The sequence below is a fragment of the Lutra lutra genome, chromosome 6 (genome assembly GCF_902655055.1).
Source record: "Lutra lutra chromosome 6, mLutLut1.2, whole genome shotgun sequence".
NCBI classification, from domain to species: domain Eukaryota; kingdom Metazoa; phylum Chordata; class Mammalia; order Carnivora; family Mustelidae; genus Lutra; species Lutra lutra.
Window position 1 is genome coordinate 76,787,447 of NC_062283.1, and position 25,177 is coordinate 76,812,623.

A 25,177-nucleotide genomic window follows, 5' to 3' on the forward strand; every position below is an offset into this window, starting at 1 on the left:
CCTATGCCATAGCGGGAAGTATCTTAAGATGATGGGAAAGGGTTCTGAACTGTGCACTAATCGCCAGTCAAAGGTAGGATTCTTCAGATGAAAATGGTTAATTATTATAGATCTTCAGAAATCTCATTATTTCAGTACCTTACAGAGCTTTACCCCTAAGAGCAAATTCATCTTTATTAAAGGTAACAGTTCCCATTTTACTTCTCTAGTACTCAATTACCTGGAAAGGGATGGTCATTATCTCCTCTGTATTACTGAATGAAAAAGCAATATAGAGAATGATGCCCGTGATCAGGAGCTCATATCTTCTTATTCACAGTCTTTTACTTTTCCCACTATCTCAACTCCCTGTTTCTACTGGCAAACAGAGTAGAGAAATTACATAATTACCTGGATAATTTAGACCAGAAAAAGGTTGGGGGGTGGGTAAAGTGATTCCTATGAATTACATGAGCTCTTTCAAAATTTTCCTGAACATGAAATATTTTTACTTTTTCCTTTCCTTTTATTCTCAGTGACCTCTGACAGGCACATACATCTCTCTTTATGGAGAATGATTAACATGGACTCAACGAGGGAGATATCAAATTATACAGTTAATAAAAACTAAAGCTTCAACCCATGCTAAGTGACAATGTAGCACCAGGGAAAATTAATTACTAGATTTTAGAGTGAAAGGAGTCAGACATGTCAGGTTTGAGTTTAGCTTTAGGATTCACAGTAAATTTCAGTTCTTCTGTGACTGAATTTTTTGAAGTTTGAAGTTATTCAAAATCATGTGGCTATTTTCTATAACAGTAAGTGATTTTTTTTAGTAGTCTAATTAGATTTAGTTCTTAGGTTTCTTGGATTTTTGTAGGAATCTTTTCAGATTCGTTGTGTAAATTCAAATCATTCCCTTGATTCTAGCTGAGCAACCACTGGTGAAAGTTTATTAAAATTGCTCCTTTTCACAAGAGTGTTTAAGTGATTTTGATACTGTTAAAGAGATTCTCCAAGCGCCCTGATGCTGAGAATTTATATATAACAATTGTCAAATACGGCATAGTGTAGTATTTAAGAGCTAAAATGAGTAGTTGTCAGTGGAGGCAGACTTTTAGCAGTGGAGCATAAACTAGTCGTTTGTAGGCTTAAAATTATAGTGTATTTTTCTAAGTTATTTCACATGAACTTCAGAAGTTCACCTTCCCCTGTCCATTTAAGTGGTCCCGAATAAACTAAGGCAACAGAAAATCACATCATGTGTGATCTTTAGTTTTTCTCTATTCATATAATCACAGACTTATTCTGAGGAAAGAGACTGTACAAGTTTTGAGTACAGCCCCTCACTCCTAAAGGGCCATCCATCCTTTGCTTGCAAACCACTAGCTACAGAACTTCATTACACAGAACACTACCCATTCTATTTGGGTGCACTTCTAATCCGTTGAGGCTGATCAGCCTTATCTTCCAGATAAATTTGTCAGCTTGAAACTTGGCCTGCCACCCTGGAGTTAGCTATAAATGATGAGTCTTATCACTCTGACTCTTGATATTTCTTTAACCATTTGAAGACAATTATGAGGGTCCTTCTCATTCTTTTCCAGATAATTCAACCCAAATTCCTCCCAAGTTTCCTCATGACTTGATTTTTAGTTCCCACAACCACCCTGGGCACAGTGTCAGGAGGCAGTTTTATCAGTGTCTGTTTTCAGACATAAAGCCCAAAACAAAGAGGCTGATCATAAAGCTATAAAGATCCCGTAAGTGTACGAGAACGCTAGATGTCAACAGTTCCTTATGTTCACTGCAGGAAAATAGCTGGTCATTTTACTATTCCTTTATTGAAGTCACTTAACAAAATCTACCTGCAACTTAAAATGATACCACAGTGTTTTTCTCTGTGATTTCCAATTTCATATTGGACATGCTAACGTATATAAATTAAATGGCTCTTTGGCTTATGGCTCTGAACAACCACTTTGGGAGGGAGAATTATTAAGGTATTCCTTTTCACAGGACTTCTCAAGTCATTTTTTGATCCGCTTAAGAAGAGAATCATCAATAAATAAGTTGGAAGGAAGCACGTCCTTTAAAAAGAACTAGGTTGTGGGGGATGCTGCAGCAATATCGGCACTATTTCTAGAAGGAACTAGTGTCTAATGAACTACTGCTCCACTCTCATCTCTCCAGCACTGCCACAAAAATGATTGAACTGTTTCTTTCTTTCCCCGTATTTGTGACTCCAACTTCTAATTCTGTCTTCCCTTACACTTCTGGGGAGAATATCCTCTCTTCCTGAGGGAGACTAAGAAACTAAGTGCTCTCTCTATATATAACGTGATGACAAGTATTTTTCTGTTTTTTAATGTTTTTCTTCTAGACAGCGACCTTTCCACCAGTAGCCTCTTGGCCTTGTGTGTTACAAAGGCTGCAAAGAGCACTTTGGAAGCAAGCCAAATGAAATAGGTACACATATTTAAAGGTGTTTTATTTAGACTTAGAGGTTTATTTATATTTGTCTCCACAAATTCTAAGCATTATTGATCTCTGTACTTGCCAGGATAAAACAAGACATGAAACAAATCTTACCACTTAAAAAAATTTTTTTCTCATGAGGATAAAGTACAACTAAAATATCTTTAAAAGCTTCTTCATCCAAATGCATGGCAAATATAACTCTACTATAAATGCAAGGTACAGTGAATTTTGGATCAGAGTTGACAAACCACCTAAAAGGACACATCAAGGTCTTGTATAATGCTGAGTAGGTTTCTGAGCAGCATCTAGAAATTTTTGAAATAAGTTGTATGAATTATGTGTCTGCCATTTTTTATTCTAGTACATTCTCCTGAAGAATACCAAGTATGGTGTTTTGGCAATGATCTATTGGGTGACCAAAAAATTTTTCTTAAGAGGCAACGAGGTCCAGTGAAAAGGCAGAAAGTCAGTTTTGAAGTCTAGTTTTTCCTTAATAAAAAAAAAATAACTTGATAGAGTTATAAATGCACACAGTCTCTTTTTTTTCCCTTCTGTTAAATAAGGATAGTAATCCCTACCTCTTAAATGTTGTTGTAGCATATACTAGGTAATGAATACATAAACATTACCTCCTTTCTTCTTTGCAGTATGTATGACCTCAAACTTAACAATAAGTTGCAGAATTCATAATTGACAAGGAGACACACAGCTTCAAAATAAAAAGATTTATAGAGAAAATTTTTGTTGATTAGTATTTCATTTCATCTCCAATTATGGTCATTCTCAGTAACTGAAAAATTACCATGAAGTCCATCATCAATAACATTAACACTTGGCTCATTCTCTATCTTGCTACCATCTTTTGGTCATTATCTCATGAACTGTTCTCTTCCAAGAGAATGAACAAAGAAAAGGACATTAGACTTTATTAGCATCTTTGGCATCAAATTTAATGGAGACATTTTGAACTATGGATCAAAGTGAGATCAGACTTCCAGTTCAACCCTTGACAAGCTAAAATCCGTGGAGACAAGCACAGATGCTATCCAAGTCAGAACTCATGACCTTGGGAAAATGACAGTGTCAGTACTGGGGGTAGACTGCACTCTTAGTTGGGATAGTGTCTGGCAGTATTGGTGGGGAACTATTAAAGGACATTTCAGTGTCCCTTAAATGTTTCCAAGCCTTCAATATCATCAGCACCTGTGTGCCTCCATGCCAATTAAAAATCCACAGAAATGTGCTTTATAAACAAATGGAATGGTGGCCTTCAGACAAGTGCTGAAATGGCAATAGCATCCTCTCTTTAAATAGCTAACCTGTTCCTTGCCTCCCTAAACCCCTAGAGTGAATCTGAATGCAGATCGCTGTTCAAAGCTCTTAGACAGGAAAGGAACACTCACAAGAGGGAAAAGATACCTGCAGGGAAGGAACAAATGGGAAGTGAGAAAACAGCAGGAAAAGCTGCCTGAAGGGGTTTCAGTACATGGAAAACTATGAAGTCAGTGAGAAGTTGATCTTTCATTATTGTAACCAGCTGAGAAAATCCTGCCTCTAGCATCTGCTAGTAACGGTATGAGAGAGAGAAGACTCATTTTGCCAAACTTGGATCGTACTCATAGCTGATGAGTTCTAACTTTAGAAAGTTAAAAAAAAAAAAATTAGGACTTTCGAGCCTGGAGGTTCAATTAACTTTAACATTAACACAGGCTTCCTTATTGTATTATTTTTCCCGTCCATCTTTTCTTTCCCTTTCCTTCTCCTCCCTCACCCAGCTTCTCTTTCAGAACATTACAAAGATCACCTTAGAACAAAATTCTCTATAGTTCAGATGCAAACTTTCTTCTTCATCTGAGAGTTAATGTGGATTTTTTTTTAGAAGGAACAGTGATTGTACTTGGGGCTTCATGTCCTCCTTTACCCGTAAGAAGAAAGCAATTAACCAAGATAGTATTGCTATTCATGTACCTATACAAAGAAGTACTAGGTATAACATTGTGGTGCTGAAAAGAGAATGAAGTTAATCAGGAAAAGCTTCTTAGAAGGAGTAGCTCAGAGTATTAATTTAAATGCAGAGAGATATACAGGATGTTAATAGGAGGTATTGAGGAGGATTTTATTAAAATATGATTTTTGCAGCAATGCTCAAAATGCAAAAAGTGCAGACCCATTGTGAGGTAACATAAAACATTTATCTGGACTAAGAAGGCAGGATAAGATTTGGAAAAGTGAAATAATGGCCTTTGTTGGACCACAGACATAAGAAACCTGTTTCAGTCAAGAATATGTAATAGCAAATGAAATTTAAACATTGTATATTAAATCTTTAGTGAATCTTTCCATGTAGTGGGAAGAAACACATTTTGTGTTTAAAATCTGAATTTTAACAACCCAAATTCCATCAGACTTCCCTCATCTGTTTTTAGAGCAATGGTATAATGTTTTCCACACTCAGAGAAATATTTGTAAAAATCTTTTCTTGAATAATTAATGATAAGAACTAGGAATTGGAGTCAACATCAGCTATGGTGTTATATTGAATTATGACCCACAATCATCCAAATCCCAAAGTTGTCCATAGTTGAAGATTCTAAAAGAAAGTAAGGGCACAGATTTGATGCACCAGCTACTTCCCTTAAGTTCATCTTATAGCAGGATGAATCACATTTTTGGATTTTGGAGTTGTTAGATAGGAACTTCCTTATGTTCTGGGCTGCATTCCTACATATGCAACATTCATTCAACCTGTTAAATAAAACGCATTTGTAATTTTTCTCATCTTCTCAAATCTATATTTGCTCAGCTTCTTCTCCTTGGCATCTTGAACAATATAATTTGCTGTCACTGATTTTCATATGTTACCAAGATAAATTTAGCATTGGGGTTTTTATATGTAGATTTGCATAGATCTAGGCATATCCTAACAAAAAAAACAGAGCTATATTTAGGGCTAGAATATTAAGTACACCAGGAGGAAACAACCCATGGTTGATGATAATTTTTAAGAATTTTTCAATGTTTCTTATGAATTGGTATCCATATGTAGATATTGGCAATAAGATATAGAATGATGCTTTCTGGTGTTATTTTAAACTGTAATCCAATATATATTGCCTGTAAATAAATAAGAGTTCATTGAAAAGAAGTGACTCTTGGTGTCAAATATAGCCTTCCCCACTATTCCAGCTCCTGCATCATAGGCTAATACAGAATATCATTCAATCCCAAGGTTTCCTAACTACTTCTCTGAGTCCTTACAACTAAATAATGTATGCTTTTTTTTTTTTTTTTTTTTTTTTTTGAGAAAGTGAGAAAGAGCAGAGGGACGCATAGAGAGAGAATCTCAAGCAGGGAACTCCCTCAGGGCTCAATCTCAGAACCTGAGATCATGACCTAAGCTGAAATCAAAAGTAGGACGACTAACCAACTGACCCACCCAGGTGCCCCTAAACGCACATGCTTTCATTAATTTATTTTGACCTCCCAGAACATTTTTGTTGTTAAAATTTGCTTCTTTCCATTAAATATGCTTGCTGACATTCCTCTAATATCATCCCAGAAGCATGTTTTAAAATAAGGAGAGGAGGATGCTGACTTGTTCCCAAATCTTCCTCTGACTGCTGAAAACAGTGGTTTAGATCCTGTCTCCCTCGACCCTTGAAGAACTCAGGACAGTAGTCTGGGGTGAATAAGTTCAAGCATTTGAATTTTATAGCATGAGTAGTCATTCATTGCTTTCATAATGACTATTGCTTAAAACAGCACCCGTACTCGTCTCCATCATGCTTCCTGCACTGCCCCACCCCAATCCCACAGCAGACTGACATTTACTGCAACTCCTCTTGGTTCAGGTTTGACCATGCCCACACCCTGCCATTGATCAAAAATCTTTCAATAAGCCAGGATGTTATTCTGGCATTTAAGTCCCTGCTCAATCCAGCCCCAAATCAAGATCTTCTCAAAGCCATTTTATACTGCTTCTTCTCACAAACTCTCACCTCATAAAATTAAGGCCACTTAAATAATCAAGTTCTTAAATAGACAAATACTCAGCCCTGCAATTTTGATTATTTAGGCCCCCTACATAACACTGTCTTCCCCCCTCTCCCCAGTCCGTGAGCCTCTCTAAGTCTGGCCCTTTTTCTGGCCCCAGAAAGAGTTTCCATCTCTTGGAGGCTGTCCCACCAGAGTACTGGTCCACTGCTACCTGTAGGCAGTACACCCTCCAAAGTCCTGTGCATAGACTGTCCACACCTCTGTTCAGGTACTTACCAAATGCTTCCCTATATTGCTACATTTCATCTTTACACCTCATCCTTGAAAAGAGACAATAAGCTCCATAATGTTAGGGATCACATCTTCTATCACTTCAAATCTTTATGGCTTTGCCTATAGTATATGAATAATTTAATGTGTGTTACCAACTATGCTGCTAACTGTAACCTAATTGCCTTATTATAAAGTACAGGTTCTAGCCTTTCTGATAGTGACTAAGCAGTCTAGAAATGAGAGAGTATCCATTTTCAATATTATTATTCCAAAAGAACTAAGTCATAGAAAACTCCAAGAATCTAAGAAAACATTTCAGATTTTTTAAACTGCAACTCAAAATTTCTCTCCCACTCTCCACCTTCGAATCTCTGTGATAGATTCTCCATTGCTTACTCTTGGAACAGATACATGTGTGTATGCTCTTCTTCAAATGCCATAAAACTGTGAAAGTAAATTTTAGCCTTTTATTGAAATTTTGAGATGTTACTAGTATCTTTTTCTCATTTGCTTGTCAAGCTTTTTTTTTTTTTTAATCAAATGCTTATTATTTGTTGAGCAGTTAGGGTTCTTGTGTTGACCTGAATGCATATAGCCCCTGTCAGAAACAAATTTTTGGTGCTAATAACAGCTTTCTTGTAACACATCAGACCCTGTTATTTTGAAAATTGGCATGACCGATAATGGGGTCCTTCAATCTGAACTTTTTGGAGACTTACTAAGAGAAATGAATAAATCTATTGATACAAAGGGGGCTTTTGTTATTATACTGATCTGAACATATAATTATGAAACTTTTCTTTAGATTTAAAACTTTTAAATTCTTACAATCATGAGACCATTTTGCATGTTTTTCAATATGAATCCATGTAGAATTCACAAGATTTGGTTTAGTTTTCTCTCTTATTTTGTGCTATCAAGACTTGTTCATTGTCTCAAAAGTTCTTATAATTTTGAGCTCAAACTTAACAAAATACATGGGAATTAAATAACCTATTGATTATGCATGGAGCAGATTACACAGAAAGTTCCGTTGCATTAAAAGAACTTCAAGGGGCGCCTGAGTGGCTCAGTGGGTTAAGCCGCTGCCTTCGGCTCAGGTCATGATCCCAGAGTCCTGGGATCAGGCCCCGCGTCGGGCTCTCTGCTCAGCGGGGAGCCTGCTTCCTCCTCTCTCTCTCCCTGCCTCTCTGGCTACTAGTGATCTCTCTGTCAAATAAATAAATAAATAATCTTAAAAAAAAAAAAAAAAAAAAAGAACTTCAAGACCTTTCTATTGTCTGTTTTACAGCAAGGAATTTATATTTTGTGGTTAAAATAATTCACACATGCATATCAAAAGGAAAGTTTTTTGTTTAAATGTCTACAGGAAAATAAATGAGAATATAAGATAATGCCAGGAATCTTACAGTTAATGATTGCTGGTTGAAGATATCCACTTACTTACATTTTATCCCTAAATTCCTCTATAGTGATATTAAAGAATAAAAAATTATAAACTAACAGTAAAAGAGAATAGGAGAGGGGGGAAAAGGACAGAAATTATAAACATTTTTCATAAGATAGAAAATAGATGGAGGATTGGCAAGTGACTTAGCAGAGTGGAAAAACCTAAAGTTTATAAAAATATAGAGAAAGACTCCAATGTACAGATTTGACCTATAAAGCCCTTCAAAAGACAGGATTTAGAAGGAAGCAGTGTGTGAGGCACAGGACTGAGAATGGGAATGGACTGAATAACCTATTCAAGGAGAAATTAGACTGCCCCAGGTTCTTCCTTTAATTTATACAGTTAGACTTCTCCTCTGGACAAATGAGACTCTTGAGACAAAGGTAAGCATGGGCTAAATTTCTGAACACATGAGGATTAACTTAGAGACTGTATACTGAAAAAAAAAAAAGTGCATACAATGTATCAAAACCAGCCACTCCTTCCAGTTCAGCCAAAGCATTCTGTGGGGTGGTGTCTACCGTACCCCATTAGTAGACCGGAAGACTGAGAACAAAGTCCTACAGCTCCATACAGATCTAGAATTTGGAAGGCACTGCCCAGTCATCTATGAGAAGAACACTAGTTGACTAACCCACTAATACAAAATAACTGCCACTCAAGCTTTAAACATTCTCCTCTTGGATATGAAAGAACAACCAGGGATACTCAGACTTTTAAGGAAAGACTCCCAACAGAAAGTCAGAGACAAAGTTAAATGTAACAAAAAATCTTCATGGCATTCCTACCAGCTCTTCCCTCTGCTGGGAATGCCCTTCCCCATCTTTGCTCTATTCACTCCTACACTTCTTTCAGGACTCTCTCTCTCTCTCTCTCTCTTTTTAAAGATTATATTTATTTATTTGAGAGAGAGAGAGAGAGGACAAGCAGGGGGGAAGAGGGTGGGCAAGGGGCAAAGGGCGAAGCAGACTCCCCACTAAGCAGGGAGACTGATGTCAATGCTGTACTCCATCCCAGGACCCTGGGATCATAACCTAAGCCAAGGTTGACACTTAACTGACTGAGCCAACCAGACACCCCATTCAGGACTCTCTTAAAACAAAATAATAGGACAGGTCTTTTTTACCATTATAATTAAATAGCATTAAACTTCCCCATGACTCAATCCTCAGTTATCCTATTTTTCTACTGAATTTATTTTATATGTTAATTGCTACATATGTTAATCTGTTAATTGCTACACTGATAATTTTTTTTTCAGTTTTAGATGATCATGTTAAATGTTTTTTGTTGTTGTTTTTGTTTTATTGACATATATTGTATTATTTGTTTCAGGGGTACAGGTCTGTGATTCATCAGTCTTACACAATTCACAGCACTCACCATAGCACATACCCTCCCAATGTCCATCCCCCAGCCACCCCGTTCCTCCCACTCTCCTCCACTCCAACAACCCTCAGTTTGTTTCCTGATACCAAGAGTCTCTTAAGAATTGTCTCCCTCTCTGGTTTTGTTTTATTTCATTTTTCCCTCTCTTCCCCTATGATCTTCCCCTCAAATCTTCTGATTTGAGGAAATCAGGGAGATTATATGATAATTGTCCCTCTCTGATTGACTTGTTTTGCCTACAATAATACCCTCTAGTTCCATCCACATCCTTTCAAATGGCAAGATTTCATTTTTTCGATGGCTGCATAATATTCCAACATATACATATATATGTACCATAACTTTTTTATTCATTCATCTGTTGGTGGACATCTAGGCTCTTTCCATAGTTTGGCTATTGTGGACATTGCTGCTGTAAACATTGAGGAGCATGTGCCCCTTCAGATCACTACATTGCTATGCTGATATTTTTATATATTTATGTATTTGTTGTCCATTTTCCCTACTGCATGATGAACACTTATAAAAGCAGGAATGTTGCATATAGCACATAGTAGATGCTTGATAATTATTTTATTAATATTTACTAATTTATCAACTTAATTATTTAGTAAAAATAATTAACTCAGATAAAACAAAACTGATGTGAAAAACACAATTTAAAAAAATAAATCAGAAAACTAAGAAAAATCAGAAACAATTAAAAAATATTAGGTATACAAAGGCAATAATTAACTCCTAAAATTCAAAATATTAAAAATAAAATATATAATTCAGTATAACACTGTAAGGAGTTGGTAAAGATATGAACAATGGGGAAGAAAAGATAAGAATGTAAGAGGTTAATCCTGGAAGTCAAATGTCTGACTAACAGAAATTTCTACAGTAACAGAAAAAGTGAAGAGGAGGGAGCAATTTAAGATAAAATACAAGAATGTTTTCTGGAATGGAAGGAACAACCTCATGACGGAAATGCCCTCCAAATGCTCTACAAATTAAATGAAAAAAAGAAAAAGTCATCAAAGTTCTGCTTATAGAACTTATATGAAACTAAAAGATTTTCTACTTATATAAACTTGAAAAATATATGGAACCAAAATAAATTAGAGGGTATACACATTTTACACATTTTATTTTATTTTTTTCATTTAAAATTTATTTTTTGAGTATAGTTAACACACAATGTTAAATTAGTTTCAGGGGTACAATATAGTGATTCAACATGTCTACACATTATGCTGTGTTCACAAGGGCAGCTAATCTGTCACCATACACTATTACAATACCATTGATTATATAACCTGTATTTTCCTTTTACTCCCATGACTTATTCACTCCATAACTGGAAGCTTGTATCTCCCACTCGCCTTTGCCCATTTTGCCCACCCTACCCATCCACCTCCCCTCTGGCAACCATCAGTCCTCTGTATGTACAAGTCTGATTCTAATTTTTGTTTGTTTTTTTATTCATTTGTTTTGGTTTTTTAGGTTCCACATGAGTGAATATGCACATTTTAAGACTTAAAACAATATTTTATATTATTAATGAATATGTAAACATTTAGTAAAACTATAAAGAACTTTCATGAGAGTATTAATCCAAAATCATGATAGTAATTATCTATGGAGAAGAAAAGAAGGAAATAATATTTAAGAGGAGCACAGAGGCAGCATTATTTTTATGTATAAAATCTTATTAAAAGAAAGACAACAAGCAAATATAACATAAGATTTAATGAGGTTGAGTGATGGGTATAAAGATATTGCTGTAAGACCCTCTGTGTTTTTCAATATTTTTGAAATATTTCACTATTGAAAACAAAATAATGTAAGAGATCAGAAAAAATAAAACAGTTACATAAAAAATTGCAGGAAACAAAATGGAATCAGGATTCTTAACTGTTATAAAAGAAACCAGAAGATAATGGAGAAATATTCACCCACTCTGAGAGGAAATCATCTTCAACAAAGAAGCATATATCCACCCAAAATACCAATTAATATAAAAGCTGACTGAAAACACATAAGACTTAACATCACTCACCTATTCTTAGGAAACTAATGAATTTTGTACTCTGCAAAGCAAGGGAAAAAACCTAGAAAGAGACATGAGAGCTGTTAAGAAAAATTCCATTGAACAATTGTTAAAAATGGAAAGACAGGTTTTTCGAACTACTGTAGTAAGGAAGAGAGAGGTGAGAGAGGCCAAGTTAAACAGGCAAGAAATTTTATTTATGACTGTTACAGGGGAGAGAACTTAAACTCAATTCCACTGAAACAGAAGTTGGGAGGATTTGTAAATGCTGGGCTGAGCTAATGGAAAAGTACTTGAGGACATTGTTGGGGAGGTTAGTCAATGTGATTAGGTCATCTGTGTTAATTTTTGCTTCTCAAAGTTAGACTTCTATCCATCCACAGAGACTGAGAGATATTGATGTTATCTTTCTTGACAATTACATTTCAAAGAAATGGCTACCAGGGACTTGAGAAAGACATTCCTGAGTTTTATAAAATTTACATCTTGAAGGAACAAAGGAAGAATTTATAATTGCAAGTTTTCTAAAGAAAATGCTCTAAAGAAAGTGTAGTCAAGGTCTATACTCAGGAAGAAACCTGTTTAGTCAAACTGAAGGGAATGTTAAGGTCATCTTAGTCAAATATAGGAAACTGGGGATCCAATGTAAGAGAGAACTAATGATATTAAGTGAAGTCCCATGTCCAAATTTATGCATCAGTTGCATAGAGACTGATGAGAGAAGAAGACTGTGAGATTCCAGTTCAGAGATCTCTAGGAAAAAACAGACAAAGAAGGAATTGATTGGTTTAAAGTGTTAGATTATGTAGACATTAATATTGAATGTGTTTTTATAGTTCTGTTGGTCAGTTTAAAAAAGAATTAGTGATAGAAACAGTACAGAAAGATAGTGAAAAATATGCCACAAAGTGTAAAGAAATCAACAACTGAAAACTGGAAAATCCCCATGCACTTGGTAATTAAAGGTATATTTCTAAATAACACATGGATCATAAAAAAATCTCAAGAGAAGCTAAAACTTATTTCAAATAAATTAAATGAAAATACAACATATCAAACTATGCAATGCAATGAAAGCAGTGTTTAGAAGGAAATTTGTAGAATTAAATGCTTCTATTGGAAAAGAAGAAAGATCTAAAATCAGTAACTAAGCTTCTATCTTAAGGAAAGCAAGGCAAATTAAATCCGAAGTAAACAGAAAGAAAAGAAATAATAAAAATCAGAGCAGAAATAAAATTCAAAACAAGAAAACAATAGAGAAAATCTATTAAGTCAAAAGCGGATTCTTTAAGATCAATAAAATTGATAAGACTTTAGCCACAATAAGAAAAAATTAGAGAAGAAACAAATTACTAATATCAGAAATGGAAGAGGGGTCATCACTACAGATCCCATGAACATTGGATGGATAATAAAGGAATGTTATTAACAATTCTATGACCACAAATTTAATAACCTAGATAACCTAGGCAAATTCCTTCAAAGACACAATCTACCAAAACTCACATGAGAAGTAATAGACAATTTTAATAGGCCTATATCTATTAAAGAAATTGAATCAGTAATAAACAACTTTTCAAAACAGAAAATATCAGACCCAATGGGTTCACTGGTAAATCTACCAAACATTTAAGAAATCATACCAATTTTCTACAATCTCTTCCAGAAGATAGAAGCAGATGAAAACTTTCTTACTCATTCCAAAGAAGCACGTATTAACCTAATATCAAAATCAGACACAGACATTACAGGAAATGAAAAGTACAGATCAATACCTCTTACAATACAGATGGATATATCCTCAAAAAAATACTAGCAAAATGAATCCAATGATGTGTGAAAAGAAGTACACACCACACCCAGAGGAATTTGTGTCAGATATGCAAGCCTGGTTCAACATTCAAAAACCAATAAATGTAATCAAAAAGTGTACAAACATTTTGTTTGGCCATTTGCAGGTAGCTCTACCCACAGGCTTTCTTTAAAATGTATCGGGCCTGAGTCAGAAACTAGTCTGCTCTACCTCCCTGTTGCAAGAGGTGCTTTGAAGCCTTTGCCAATAGGCTGGAAAGAAAGAGGATTAACTTGCTCCCTCCCTGGAGATCATGTGACTCATACCATAGTTCACTCCAGAGGAATCATCCTTCCAATCTCCAAATCCCCTGACCACTTCAGCTTAACTTTTTCAGGCATTCTGTGTGAGTGAGTGTTCAAGGTCACAAAACCTGATTTATGATATTGTCTATGCAGGATCTTCTTAGTTAACCCAACATCTCATTTTGGAGTAAAAATAGTTGGTATTTATTACCTTGTAGCACTATCCTGAGAGTGAAATAATTTTATTTTCTACCACTGACCCTCTCTGTTAGGACTCATCTTCCCTTGACTTACTGTGTAACAGAATGTGTTTGCCAATTTCCTTTCAGTCATTCTCTTTCTGGAAGACAACATGTGTCTACCTGCTTGTGTATGTAATTATAAACTCTCTAAGTACAGAAATTTACCTCCTATTCCATTAATTACCTAACATGCTGAACTTCAATGAAAGGGTTGTTGACTTATTATCTCTACTCTGGAAGAATTTGCTAATATTTCCTAAGAAACATTTTGACCAAATAATGATATGTTTTATTAAGTAAAGTTCTTACAAATTTTAGTTTTAGCCACATTATATTAAATTTTGCCAAATTGAAGTACAACTTTAATATTTAAATGTATAAAAGGTAAATATTCTGAGATTGAAAAAGTAGCTGATTTAAAATAAGATGAACTTCACGTTTTAAAATAGTTTAAATCACTCCTTTTGTAATATTTATAAGTCCCCATGAGTAAGAACTCTTCAATGTTACAATTAATGTCAGTCATTGATAATTTTACCAATAAATATTTTTATTTATGTTGTAGTCAGGCAAACCTCATAAATGGAATCTATAGACACACAACTTTCAAGTGGAACTAATAGTTTACTTGGGATATTTCCTTTCTGTCCATAAACTAGGGTAAGGGGAGGGGGGAAAAACACATTTCCAATTGGAAAACACCAAGTCAGTCCCTTAAAATAAGCTGACTAACATTTGTAAAGTAATTCTCATCCTTATAAATTGACTTCTTGCAGGAAACAGACCTTATCCTGACTTTTAATATTTCAATGCACCGATCTTGGTGGATGGAGAATGGACCAGGATGTACAGTAACATCAGTGACACCTGCACCAGACTGGGCCCCAGAAGACCATCGTTACATCACGGTCTCAGGGTGTTTTCTGGAGTACCAGTACATAGAAGTGGCTCATAGTTCCCTCCAGATTGTTCTCGCAGTAAGTGTTGACCATCAACCACTCCTTCTAGTGCTTTTAGAATTGTTTTATCTCCATGCAGATTTAGTGCACACAAATGGAATCTGTGGATAAAGTGTGGCTATTTGATTTTTTCTAATTAATTCCCCCTTCTATAGACATTTTTCAGGTTAAACCAGGGCATAGTAAAAAGTCATCCATCGGTAAATTAGTAAATAGGCTAGGGCATCTTCAGCATTTTGTGTAAGAAATTCAATCAGTCAGGGTTTGATCATTTGGCTTTTGGTAAATAAGATTTTTCCAAAGATTCCTGCAGAAAGATCAGAGAGTCTTCATGACTAACATGATGTAAAATTTATATGATTTCAATAGATATTTTTCCCCTAGTGCTTCTTTCTGTCTGTGTTGCTAGCCCTGGGAATTCTCCTCTCTGTTTGCTCTTATTCTTCTTCCTAAAATTTCCTGAAGTACAACTCATCACCTTCTATCATTTCCCCCCTTTTTCAAAACAATCCAGTTTTTCATAAATTCTGCTTCTAGGACTGTCATGCCTCCATTTATATTGTATTAAACTGAAAAAGAAACCCTCCAGCAGGGGGCAGTAAGAGTTATAAAGGATTCCTCCGTATTTGTATACAGTATTTCTAGAGCGTATTTGTATAATATATGTCTGTCATATAAAACATATTATTTTGGGGGGCGCCTGGGTGGCTCAGTGGGTTAAGCCGCTGCCTTCGGCTCAGGTCATGATCCCAGGTCCTGGGTTCGAGCCCCGCATCGGGCTTTCTGCTCAGCAGGGAGCCTGCTTCCTCCTCTATCTCTGCCTGCCTCTCTGCTTACTTGTGATTTCTCTCTGTCAAATAAATAAATAAAATCTTAAAAAAAAAAAAACATATTATTTTGGGGGTGCCTGGGTGGCTCAGTCAGTTGAGCATCCCACTCTTGATTTCAACTCAGGTCATGATCTTGGGGTCATGGGATCGAGCACCGCGTAAGGCTCCCTGCTAAGCAAGGAGTCTGCTGGGTATTCTCTCTCTCCCTCTCCCTCTGCCCCTCCCCTGACTCATGAGCTCTCTCTCCCTAATAAATAAATCTTAAATATATATATATATATTATTTTATGTTGTATCACTGTGACAATGTGAAACAAATATATCCTTTTCTTAAGAAAGATTTTTACTAAACCTAAATGCATAATTTTACAGGAATTATAAAGGCAATTTTTAATTATACATGTTTCCAATTATTTCTTACATAGCCTATATGTACAGATCTACATATCTTTCTTAGACTCCATGTAGATCTAAAACTGCTGTACATAGCCTTAAAATTGTTGATGACAAATAATGCAAGTAGAATCTGCTTTTTTTTTTAAAGACTTTATTTATTTATTTGACAGAGAAACAGCAAAAGAGGGAACACAAGCAGGGGGAGTGGGAGAAGGAGAAGCAGGCTTTCCACAGAGCAAGGAGACAGATGCAGGGCTCAATCCCAAGACCCTGAGATCACAACATGAGCCAAATGCAGACACTTAATGACTGAGCTACCCAGACACCTCTAGAATCTGCTTTTTGAGTCTTTCTTCAGTTAGTTATTTTGAGAATGATGTTAACTTAACAATTTTTACATAACAAGACATAAAATGTGCTGGATATAATAGCCTCAAATTCGTTCACATAAAATTCTTCTGGAATTAATAAAACCATATGAATGTATATGTATTAGATTATATATATGAAATATATATTGATTAGATTTTTAAAATAAATATATAGATACACACACATGCATACACATACACACACTTAAATTATAGTAGGCTGAGTATTCTGTGCTAGTAAACATTACCAAATCATTGTGACTAAAACCATAAATGTTAATTCTTACTGATCAGTAGAAGGTTCTGCCAATCACCGCCACTAAAAAAACAAGGTTGGTGAAGAAGCCACCATCTCAGTCATCATGGGTTGCCATGCCAGAGAGCATAGATAGATCTGGAGTATCTACACTGGCACAGAAATGTTTCTCTTTGGGAAGAGAAGCTCATTGTTCACAGTTCATTGTCTAGAACTAGTCACACAGTTCTACCCAACTGCAAAATGGCCAAGGAGAAGGGAGAATGTGAATTTTGGGAGATCATCATAAATTATTTCCAGAATATTTGAATTATGTTTTGGCTAAAACATTGAGTGATCTCCCTTGAATATGTGCAACCTGAGACACTTCTTAATAAATACACCCTTCTACAATACTCTGAAACTCTAAAACTGTTCATTTTAATTATCTTGAAATAAAAATAAGTTAAATTTGATGGGATGGGAAAAGTCATTTCATTATTTAAAATCCATTTAGATGAAGTATTCATTCTCATAAAGGAAAAATAAAACGTTTCTGGTATTTGGGAACAGATAATGTGTTAGAGAGGGGTTTTAGATAAAACATCCTCTCTGGAGGTCCCGTTATTACTGGACCCACACATTTTGGAAGACTTCCACTTATGCCTCAAGTATGCTCATGTGCATGGTTAGTTATGTGTCACTGATTTAAATAGTTGAATTAATGTGTGTATGTATAAACTATATTCATAGATTTATTGTACCTACATAAAATTTTAGCACACAGTTATTTGCTAAAAAAAAACAAAAACAAAAGCAAAAACAAAAACATAATGGACATGAGGCTGACATACTGCCCAAAGTAAAATCATCTGTAAAAGTGGCTGGAGTGAAAAGAAGATGGAAGGAATGTCCCTAAAAGCAGATGTGACTGATAATTCAAGTGACTGGCTCTCACTGCTGTCTACATTGCCCCTATTTGAGTAAGAAATAGCTTGAACAAACCATCACAGGATGTGGTATCTTTACATCTCCCCTTTCCACCTGTTCTTCCACCCAGCATTTTTCCTTGGCGATGCCGGCTGTGGATCATCTGAGAATCAGTTAGCAACAGTGTACCAAGCCAGTTACTTGGAGAATTTTCAAATCCCTTTCTGTCTTTAGGCTTGCTGTTGTCTAGCCAGCCTCAGGCTGAAAGCATCTGCTGTACAGAAAACCTAGCATATCTTAACTAAGGTTTTAGAATGGAAACCAAAATGGGACTTACCATGAATAATTTGCTCTGCCTACTAATTGGAAGCCTTCCAACTAGATCTTCCTATAGGCATTCTGATCGCTTCTGCTGTCGTGATTAAGAGATGACATGGTGTCTTGGATTTCTGCTCCTTCCCTTTTCATGTTACCCAAATAACCCCCCAGACAATCCAACATTCCATTCAGCTGGGTTCAGTGAATACTTTCTGAGTGCTTGTTCCTTGCTGGCATCCTGAAAAACAAATGACAGGATCCCTGACCTTGACAATGTCACAATAAAAAATAGGATGAGGTTCATTAGGATTCAACCCAGGTGCAAATACGTGCATTTTGGGAATGTGGTAGACAGAGAATATAGTTTGTACAGTTTGTGGCATACTGTTGTCTTCTTAACTCCACCCCGTGTTCTGGAAAGTCAGCTAAACCCCTGCTTCTCCTTGCTTCCACCAATCTCTTCCAGGGTGTCTGGCTTAGATCTGCTTTCCCAAACTGCTGCTCTCCCAGCTACTGCTCTTGACACATTCCAAATTTCTCTAGCTCATTTCCTCCAACTTCATTCAGCCTTTCTTTCACAGATTCCTGACCCCTGGCAATCCTGTCACCCTGTTGTTCAGTTTTCTGCCAATCAACTCCTAGCTGATTTGGAAATTAGTATTCACAAAGTCCACATTTGCATCGCACATACATAAGATATCTTCCATCTACAGCCAAAGGAAGATGAGTATAATATCCACATAATTGGGAAGAGGGGCTATTAATCACACAGCTTCCAGCCGAGCAGAGAGTACTGCCAGAACACCGTGATAATGAGCCAGGTGTGAGACTTCTAGCCTTCTCCTTCAGCAGCATTTTCTTCTAGTTAGTATCAGATATCGCATTCATAAGGAGTACAAGTGTGCACAGCTTTAATAAAACCAAAAGAAAAAAAAAAGACACTTACAAAATAGATCAAATAAATATCTATGGGAAGAGCCAGGGAGGAGCTCAACTACAGATATGGTGTTGTTCGCATTACAAAAGAATTAAGCCGATTTCTTCAAACAACCTGTGATTGCAACTGCCTGGTTTACAAAATGTGTTCACAGGAATTAAATCTTTTGATTTGTGTAACAGTCCTGTGAGGGCTACAAAACATTCCCAAGATGTCTTAGCTAGCAAATAGGGAGGGTGTGACCCAAGTTTTCCTCTGGTACCAAGGACAGGAAGTAGACGGCAGCCTGTATGCCAGCAGCTGCTGGTTGGAAATGGATTCCTGAGACCCCCAGATTCAGAGTTCTTCAGTGGCAAAGAATGCTGTGGTTGATTAGCCATGTCTGCCATGGGTGAGGGTAATGGAGGTGAGTGTGCCTCCTGATTGTTAGGCACACATTATACCTCACTTCCTGTGACCAACACAATGAACGTGGAGGATGTTTTACAAGGAAATGTAAATAAATGAAACTTTAAGGAAAAATATTTATAGCAGTATTGAAGTAACTTTATATTTTAAAATATATGTTACAGTTTCAAATAATACATTGGGGGGGAAAAAAAAGAAAAAAAAAAAAAAAACAGAAGCAAATGCTTAATTCTTCTTTTTTCTGGTTACCTCCAGAGGACCAATAACTCTAAATTTAAGCTAAGCTGCTGCAACCCATATTGCTGGGTTTTGTTTTCCTTTATTTCCTTTACTTCCAACACACTTCTAGGTTCATTGATTGATGATTGGCAGATTGATGATTGGTATTTTTAGGATACCAGCAGAAGGTACTGGTAAAAATGTTAATAAACTTACTATCTTCCACAACTATTAAAATTGGTTTAGAAACCATATGCAAATTAGCAGGAACATCATAAATGACTAGAAAAAGTCTAATACCTGGTGCACTGATCATTGCTAAAAACAGGATCACTGTCAAGTTCATCCTTCAGTCATTATTTATTCCCTATTCGGAAAACTTTGGGTTTTTTTAGAGTGCATAAAATAATAGAAATCATGTTTGACAGATTGTGGTAAAAAAAAGTTTTGAAGATAAAACATGTGCCTTCACATGGATGGAGCTACAGATGTTTCCAATTACTCCCAGTTAATGATACATATTTTAAGTTTGACTTGTTAAGACTTATCTAGGAATACCATTGGTGAGAAATTTTCAAGACTTCAAAAGCCTTTACCCAAGTTAATTTGGGATGGTGCTGAGAATGGCAGGAATACTTCTTTGGGTGTTGCTGACCACATGGTGCACAAATGAAAATGAGTTGCCTTATTGCTCACACTGAACTTTGATGCCTTCTTTAATCTGGAAGGACATATTCGAAAACAAAGATTTGGTGGTCAAAGATTTGGTTCCTGATTTTAATACAGCTTAAGATATTGCTATTAAAGTGGTAAATAGTAAACCTGAGTTGTGAACTTGCATCATTTTGAAGGGATGAATGTTTGTTTGTTTGTTTTTGCAACATATTTATTTTATTTTATTTTTTATTACTATGTTCAATTAGCCAGCATAGTTATTTTTTGATGTAGTGTTCAGTGATTCGTTAGTTGCATATAACACCCAGTGCTCAACACCACGTATGCTGTCCTTAATACCCATCACCCTGTTATCCCATCCACCCATCCCCCTCCCTTCTGTAACCCTCAGTTTGGTTCCCAGAGTCCAGACTCTCTCAGTTCATCTCCCTCTCTGATTTCTTCCCATTCAGTTTTCCCTCCCTTCTCCTGTGATCTTCCACACTATTCTTTATGTTCCACATATGAGTGAAACTATATGATAATTTTCTTTCTCTGCTTGACTTATTTCACTTAGCACAATCCCCTCCAGTTCCATCCATATCCATGTGAATGGTAGGTATTCATCCTTTCTGATGGCTAATATTCCATTGTATATATGGACCACATCTTCTTTATCCATTCGTCTGTTGAAGGGCATCTTGGCTTCTTCCACAGTTTGGCTATAGTGGACATTGCTGCTATGAACATGAGAGTGCATATGCTTCTTCTTTTCGCTATGTCTGTATCTTTGTGGTAAATACCTAGTAGTGCAATTGCTGAGTTGTAGGGTAGCTCTATTTTTAACATTTTGAGGAACCTCCATACTGTTTTCCAGAGTAGTTGTACCAGCTTGCATTCCCACCAATAATGTAAAAGGGTTCCCCTTTCTCCACATCCTCACCACTACTTGTTTCCTGCCTTGTTGATTTTTGCCATTCTAAGTGATGTAAGGTGGTATCTCACTGTGACTTTGATTTGTATTTCCCTGACGGCTAGTGATGATGAACACTTTTCCATGTGTCTGTTAACCATTTATATGTCTTCTTTGGAGAAGTGTCTGTTCATGTCTTCTGCCCATTTCTTGACAGAATTATTTGGTTTTTGGGTGTTGAGTTTGACAAGTTCTTTATAGATCTTGGATACCAGCACGTTATCTGTAATGTCATTTGCAAATATCTTCTCCCATTCCTTGTCTTGCCTCTTAGTTTTCTTGACTGTTTCCTTTACTGTGCAGAAGGTTTTGATCTTGATGAAGTCCCAAAAGTTCATTTTTGCTTTTGTTTCGCTTGCCTTTATAGACATGAGTTGAAAGAAGTCATTGTGGCCGATGTCAAAGAGGTTATTGCCTATGTTCTCCTCTAGGATTTTGATGGATTCTTGTCTCACATTTAGGGATATATGTTTTTAAATGAAAGAAAGTGAATTTCAAATCACAGTGGTACTCAAATTTCATTGTTTGGATTTCAAAGACTAATATGTCTCTTTAAAAGATAATAAAAGATAATATTTATAATATGCCAAAATAAATAGCCCTATTTAAATAGCAACTATTTAAAGTAATAATGAGAAGGTGTCTGACTGGCTTAGTCAGTAGAGCATGGGACTCTTGATCTCAGGGTCATGAGTTCGAGCCCCATGTTGGGTATAGAAATTACTTTAAAAAAATAAAATGCATTTTTAAAAATTTTTTAAAAAACTAACAATGAAAAATATCAAGCATCAGTTTCAAATGTACACAGTTTTCAAATGAATTCTTAAAAATTCTTCCAAGATGTATGGGAGTGGAAAAGCTTAATGACATTTAAGCATTAAATTACTCTAAAACAGTGGTTTTTAATGCTGGCTGAGAATAGAAATTACTTATTCACTTGTTTAAAGGATTACCATGAACATGACCTACTTCTGGAAATTCTGTACCCTTAAGACTTGAGGTAGGACCTAGGTGGGTGTCATTTTGAAAATTTTCACCAGAAATATCAGTGTCTTTCCTTTCTTTTCACTACTTATCCCTCTATTATCCTGAATTGCTCAGAAACACATAGCATTTGGTAAAAACAAACAAACAAACAAACAAACAAACATGATTCTATAATACCAAAATGGTACCATAGCTCCAGTTGTTTCATCAGCTTCGGGAAGTGACTTGAGAGGCATTTTCCTTCCAAGTCCTGCAGGGTCTAGCCTGTGATCAAGTACTGAATCTGTGAACCTACACTGTGTCTGCCATATCTCTGCACCAAAGAGGGAGTTAGTGTAGAGCCCAAACTGAAAACCGAGTCTTCTGATTCCTAGTCCAACATCCTTGACTCTACTACAGTTTTCTTCTTAAGATAGAATTACTTCCGGGACGCCTGGGTGGCTCAGTTGGTTAAGCCGCTGCCTTCGGCTCAGGTCATGATCCCAGCGTCCTGGGATCGAGTCCCGCATCGGGCTCCTTGTTCTGTGGGGAGCCTGCTTCTCCCTCTGCCTCGGCCTGCCACTCTGTCTGCCTGTGCTCACTCGTGCGCGCTCTCTCTCTCTCTGACAAATAAATAAATAAAATCTTTAAAAAAAAAAAAAAAGATAGAATTACTTCCTGCCAGGACAGAATATAGAAGTGGACAGAATAACAAGCACTTTGTTTCTTTCCTAGCTCCCAAGATGGTCAACAGCTTTGCTGCTTGGCTTCGAATGTTACACACACTGCTCCAACTCTAGTTCTCCTGGATATTTAGAGACATAGACGTACTTGTCAAAAGGTTGTAACCCAAGAGATGAAATAAATATGTTTTGTCCTACTATAACATCAGAATATTTTATACAAATGCCCACAAAAATATGGGAAGAAGAACCAAATCACAGTTGTGAACAAGGGATTTTTCCAATGACAAAGTTACTGAAATAGGAGAATGAAAGCAGTAAATAGATCAGGAAAGGACATTTCATGACACAATTGAGGGCTAAAAAACATATAAACAGTATTTCACAAATTAATGTTAGAACCCAAACTGGGTATATTCCTAAATAGTAAAAAGTATTAAAATGTACTGATACTTCTGAAAAGGGTACCTGTTTAACTTTCCAATCTACTCTCAATTCCTCTAGACAGTAATAAAGCCATTACAACACTGTCACTCAGAGTATAGCACCCACATGTCTTATCCTGTCAATCAATTTTGGTAAAAAAAATAAACCTCGAGTAATCAGTTATCATGGTCTTTTGTATTTTGCTTTATTTCTGAAAGGTGCTGTTGTAAATTGGCAAATAGTTCTGTGAGTCAATGAACAATCAGAGTGTAAGAACTTGAATAGCCTCTAAAGTCAGATTAAGTCTAAGACTTTTTTGCTTTTAATATTCTTTGATATTCCCTACATGAACGTAAGAAATATAAAGTAAAATATTCAGTGTGGGAATAACAATCCTTAACTCTTATACCCAGCTGTATAATAAACTATTTTGTAATTATGAACTAAATGAGATAATTCTTAAGAAATTGCCTGAAAACAATGAAGATTGTGTTATTCTCTCCTTAGCACAGTATCTTCCACTGCTTATTGAGAATATTATTTTTTCAGACAAAGTCACAGTGATGGGCAAAAATGAACTAAATCTTACTAAGTTTACTCACTCCCCAGATATAACTGTGATTCTTAAAGCCAGTGTGATACTATTTAGTGTACCAACACACTAACCTACACAGGGGCAAGCTTTATCCCATATCAACCATTATCATCAGTGTGCAATAACTGCTTTTCTATGTAATGTTTGAAGCACTTTCATACCCCTGAAGCATAATATCACTTGATCTATGAGAATGCTTAGACACACCATGGAATAAAAATACCAGTCTATTTAAGATGGTAGTGAGGATTATAAACTGCAACAAATTACCAAGGATTAGGTTTTCTTTAATAATACGAGATTTAAGTTTAATTGTCTAAAATTGTGCAGTGAATCATGTACAATCCATTTCTTATATTTAATCTTACAATTATAAATTTAGCTCAGAATAAATCATAAGGTATATTAAATCAGAATTTATTTTGGAAAAATAAGTATATGTAAATATACTAAAATAGAGAAATTTTTAAAACATGACAAGATATTGGCCTTGAACAAAGAGTTACCCTCTGCCTTTGTAATATATAATATCATTATCTTTTAGGATGTCTTTCCAGTCATGATCATTTATTATGATAAAAAGTTTTTAAGAAATAAGTCTTGATGGCTATTTCCTTTTCACTGGAACTTTTAAACACAGTGGTAGAATAATAATAGTGGAATGTGTAAGTGTTTTCAAATAATAGCAAGGCATTCTCAAAGGAAGGATGTAAAGATGATTGATAATGACAGCTATAATATGAGGTATGATTTATTGTTTAGCATGTTATACTTGAGTAAAAAAGAATAAAACTATGGGCAGACACACTTAAGCTAAATAGTGTTTACATAGGAGAAAAAGGGCCATCTGTAATGTTCCTCCTGCACCTTTTGTGTTTACCAATCCTATAAATAGGAGTTTAAACTCTACTATTCTCAACCCACACATTCTTCTAAACAACTGGAAATATGATTTCTGGTCTTCACTCTCCTCTTGCCTCTTCCTGTCCTCATGGCATCATGGTTGCTTTTGTCCAGGCTCTGTCATTTGTTCCTCTTTGACCTTTGTTGTGATTCTCAATCCATTGGTAAAATCCCTGAGAGTCAAGACCACAACTTTTTTTTTTTTAGAATAACAAAAAAATATTTTACAAAAACATAAGATTTACAGAAGTTTCCAGACAAGCCATACAAAATGGCTCTTTCTTGAAGGAAGGATTCTACACTTGATGGCAAAGTCACAATGTTATTAGTGAAGGCTGTGATGTTTGTTTAGTGTTCCCGTTTTGCTTCAAACAATCAAGCTTGTCCATCTGTACTGTCTAAATGAAGTTAGACTTGGCTATAGAGAATATT

The 25,177-nt window shown here is 35.8% G+C and overlaps 1 protein-coding gene across 4 annotated transcripts in view; it reads left to right on the plus strand.

Moving 5' to 3' along the window:
- The window catches only part of NKAIN2 (sodium/potassium transporting ATPase interacting 2), a 1,050,746-nt gene that overhangs the window by 858,286 nt on the left and 167,283 nt on the right, over window positions 1-25,177 (plus strand). For 3 of the 4 annotated variants that reach the window (XR_007128249.1, XR_007128250.1, XM_047734702.1), the window contains one exon: window positions 14,719-14,919. Coding sequence is in view for 2 of the 4 variants with exons in the window: in XM_047734702.1 (XP_047590658.1) it covers window positions 14,719-14,919 (201 nt within the window). In the remaining 2 variants the exon portion in view is untranslated. Of the gene's footprint in view, window positions 1-14,718; window positions 14,920-22,873; window positions 23,011-25,177 lie in introns of those variants that run through there. The other variant, XM_047734703.1, reaches the window with a different exon arrangement.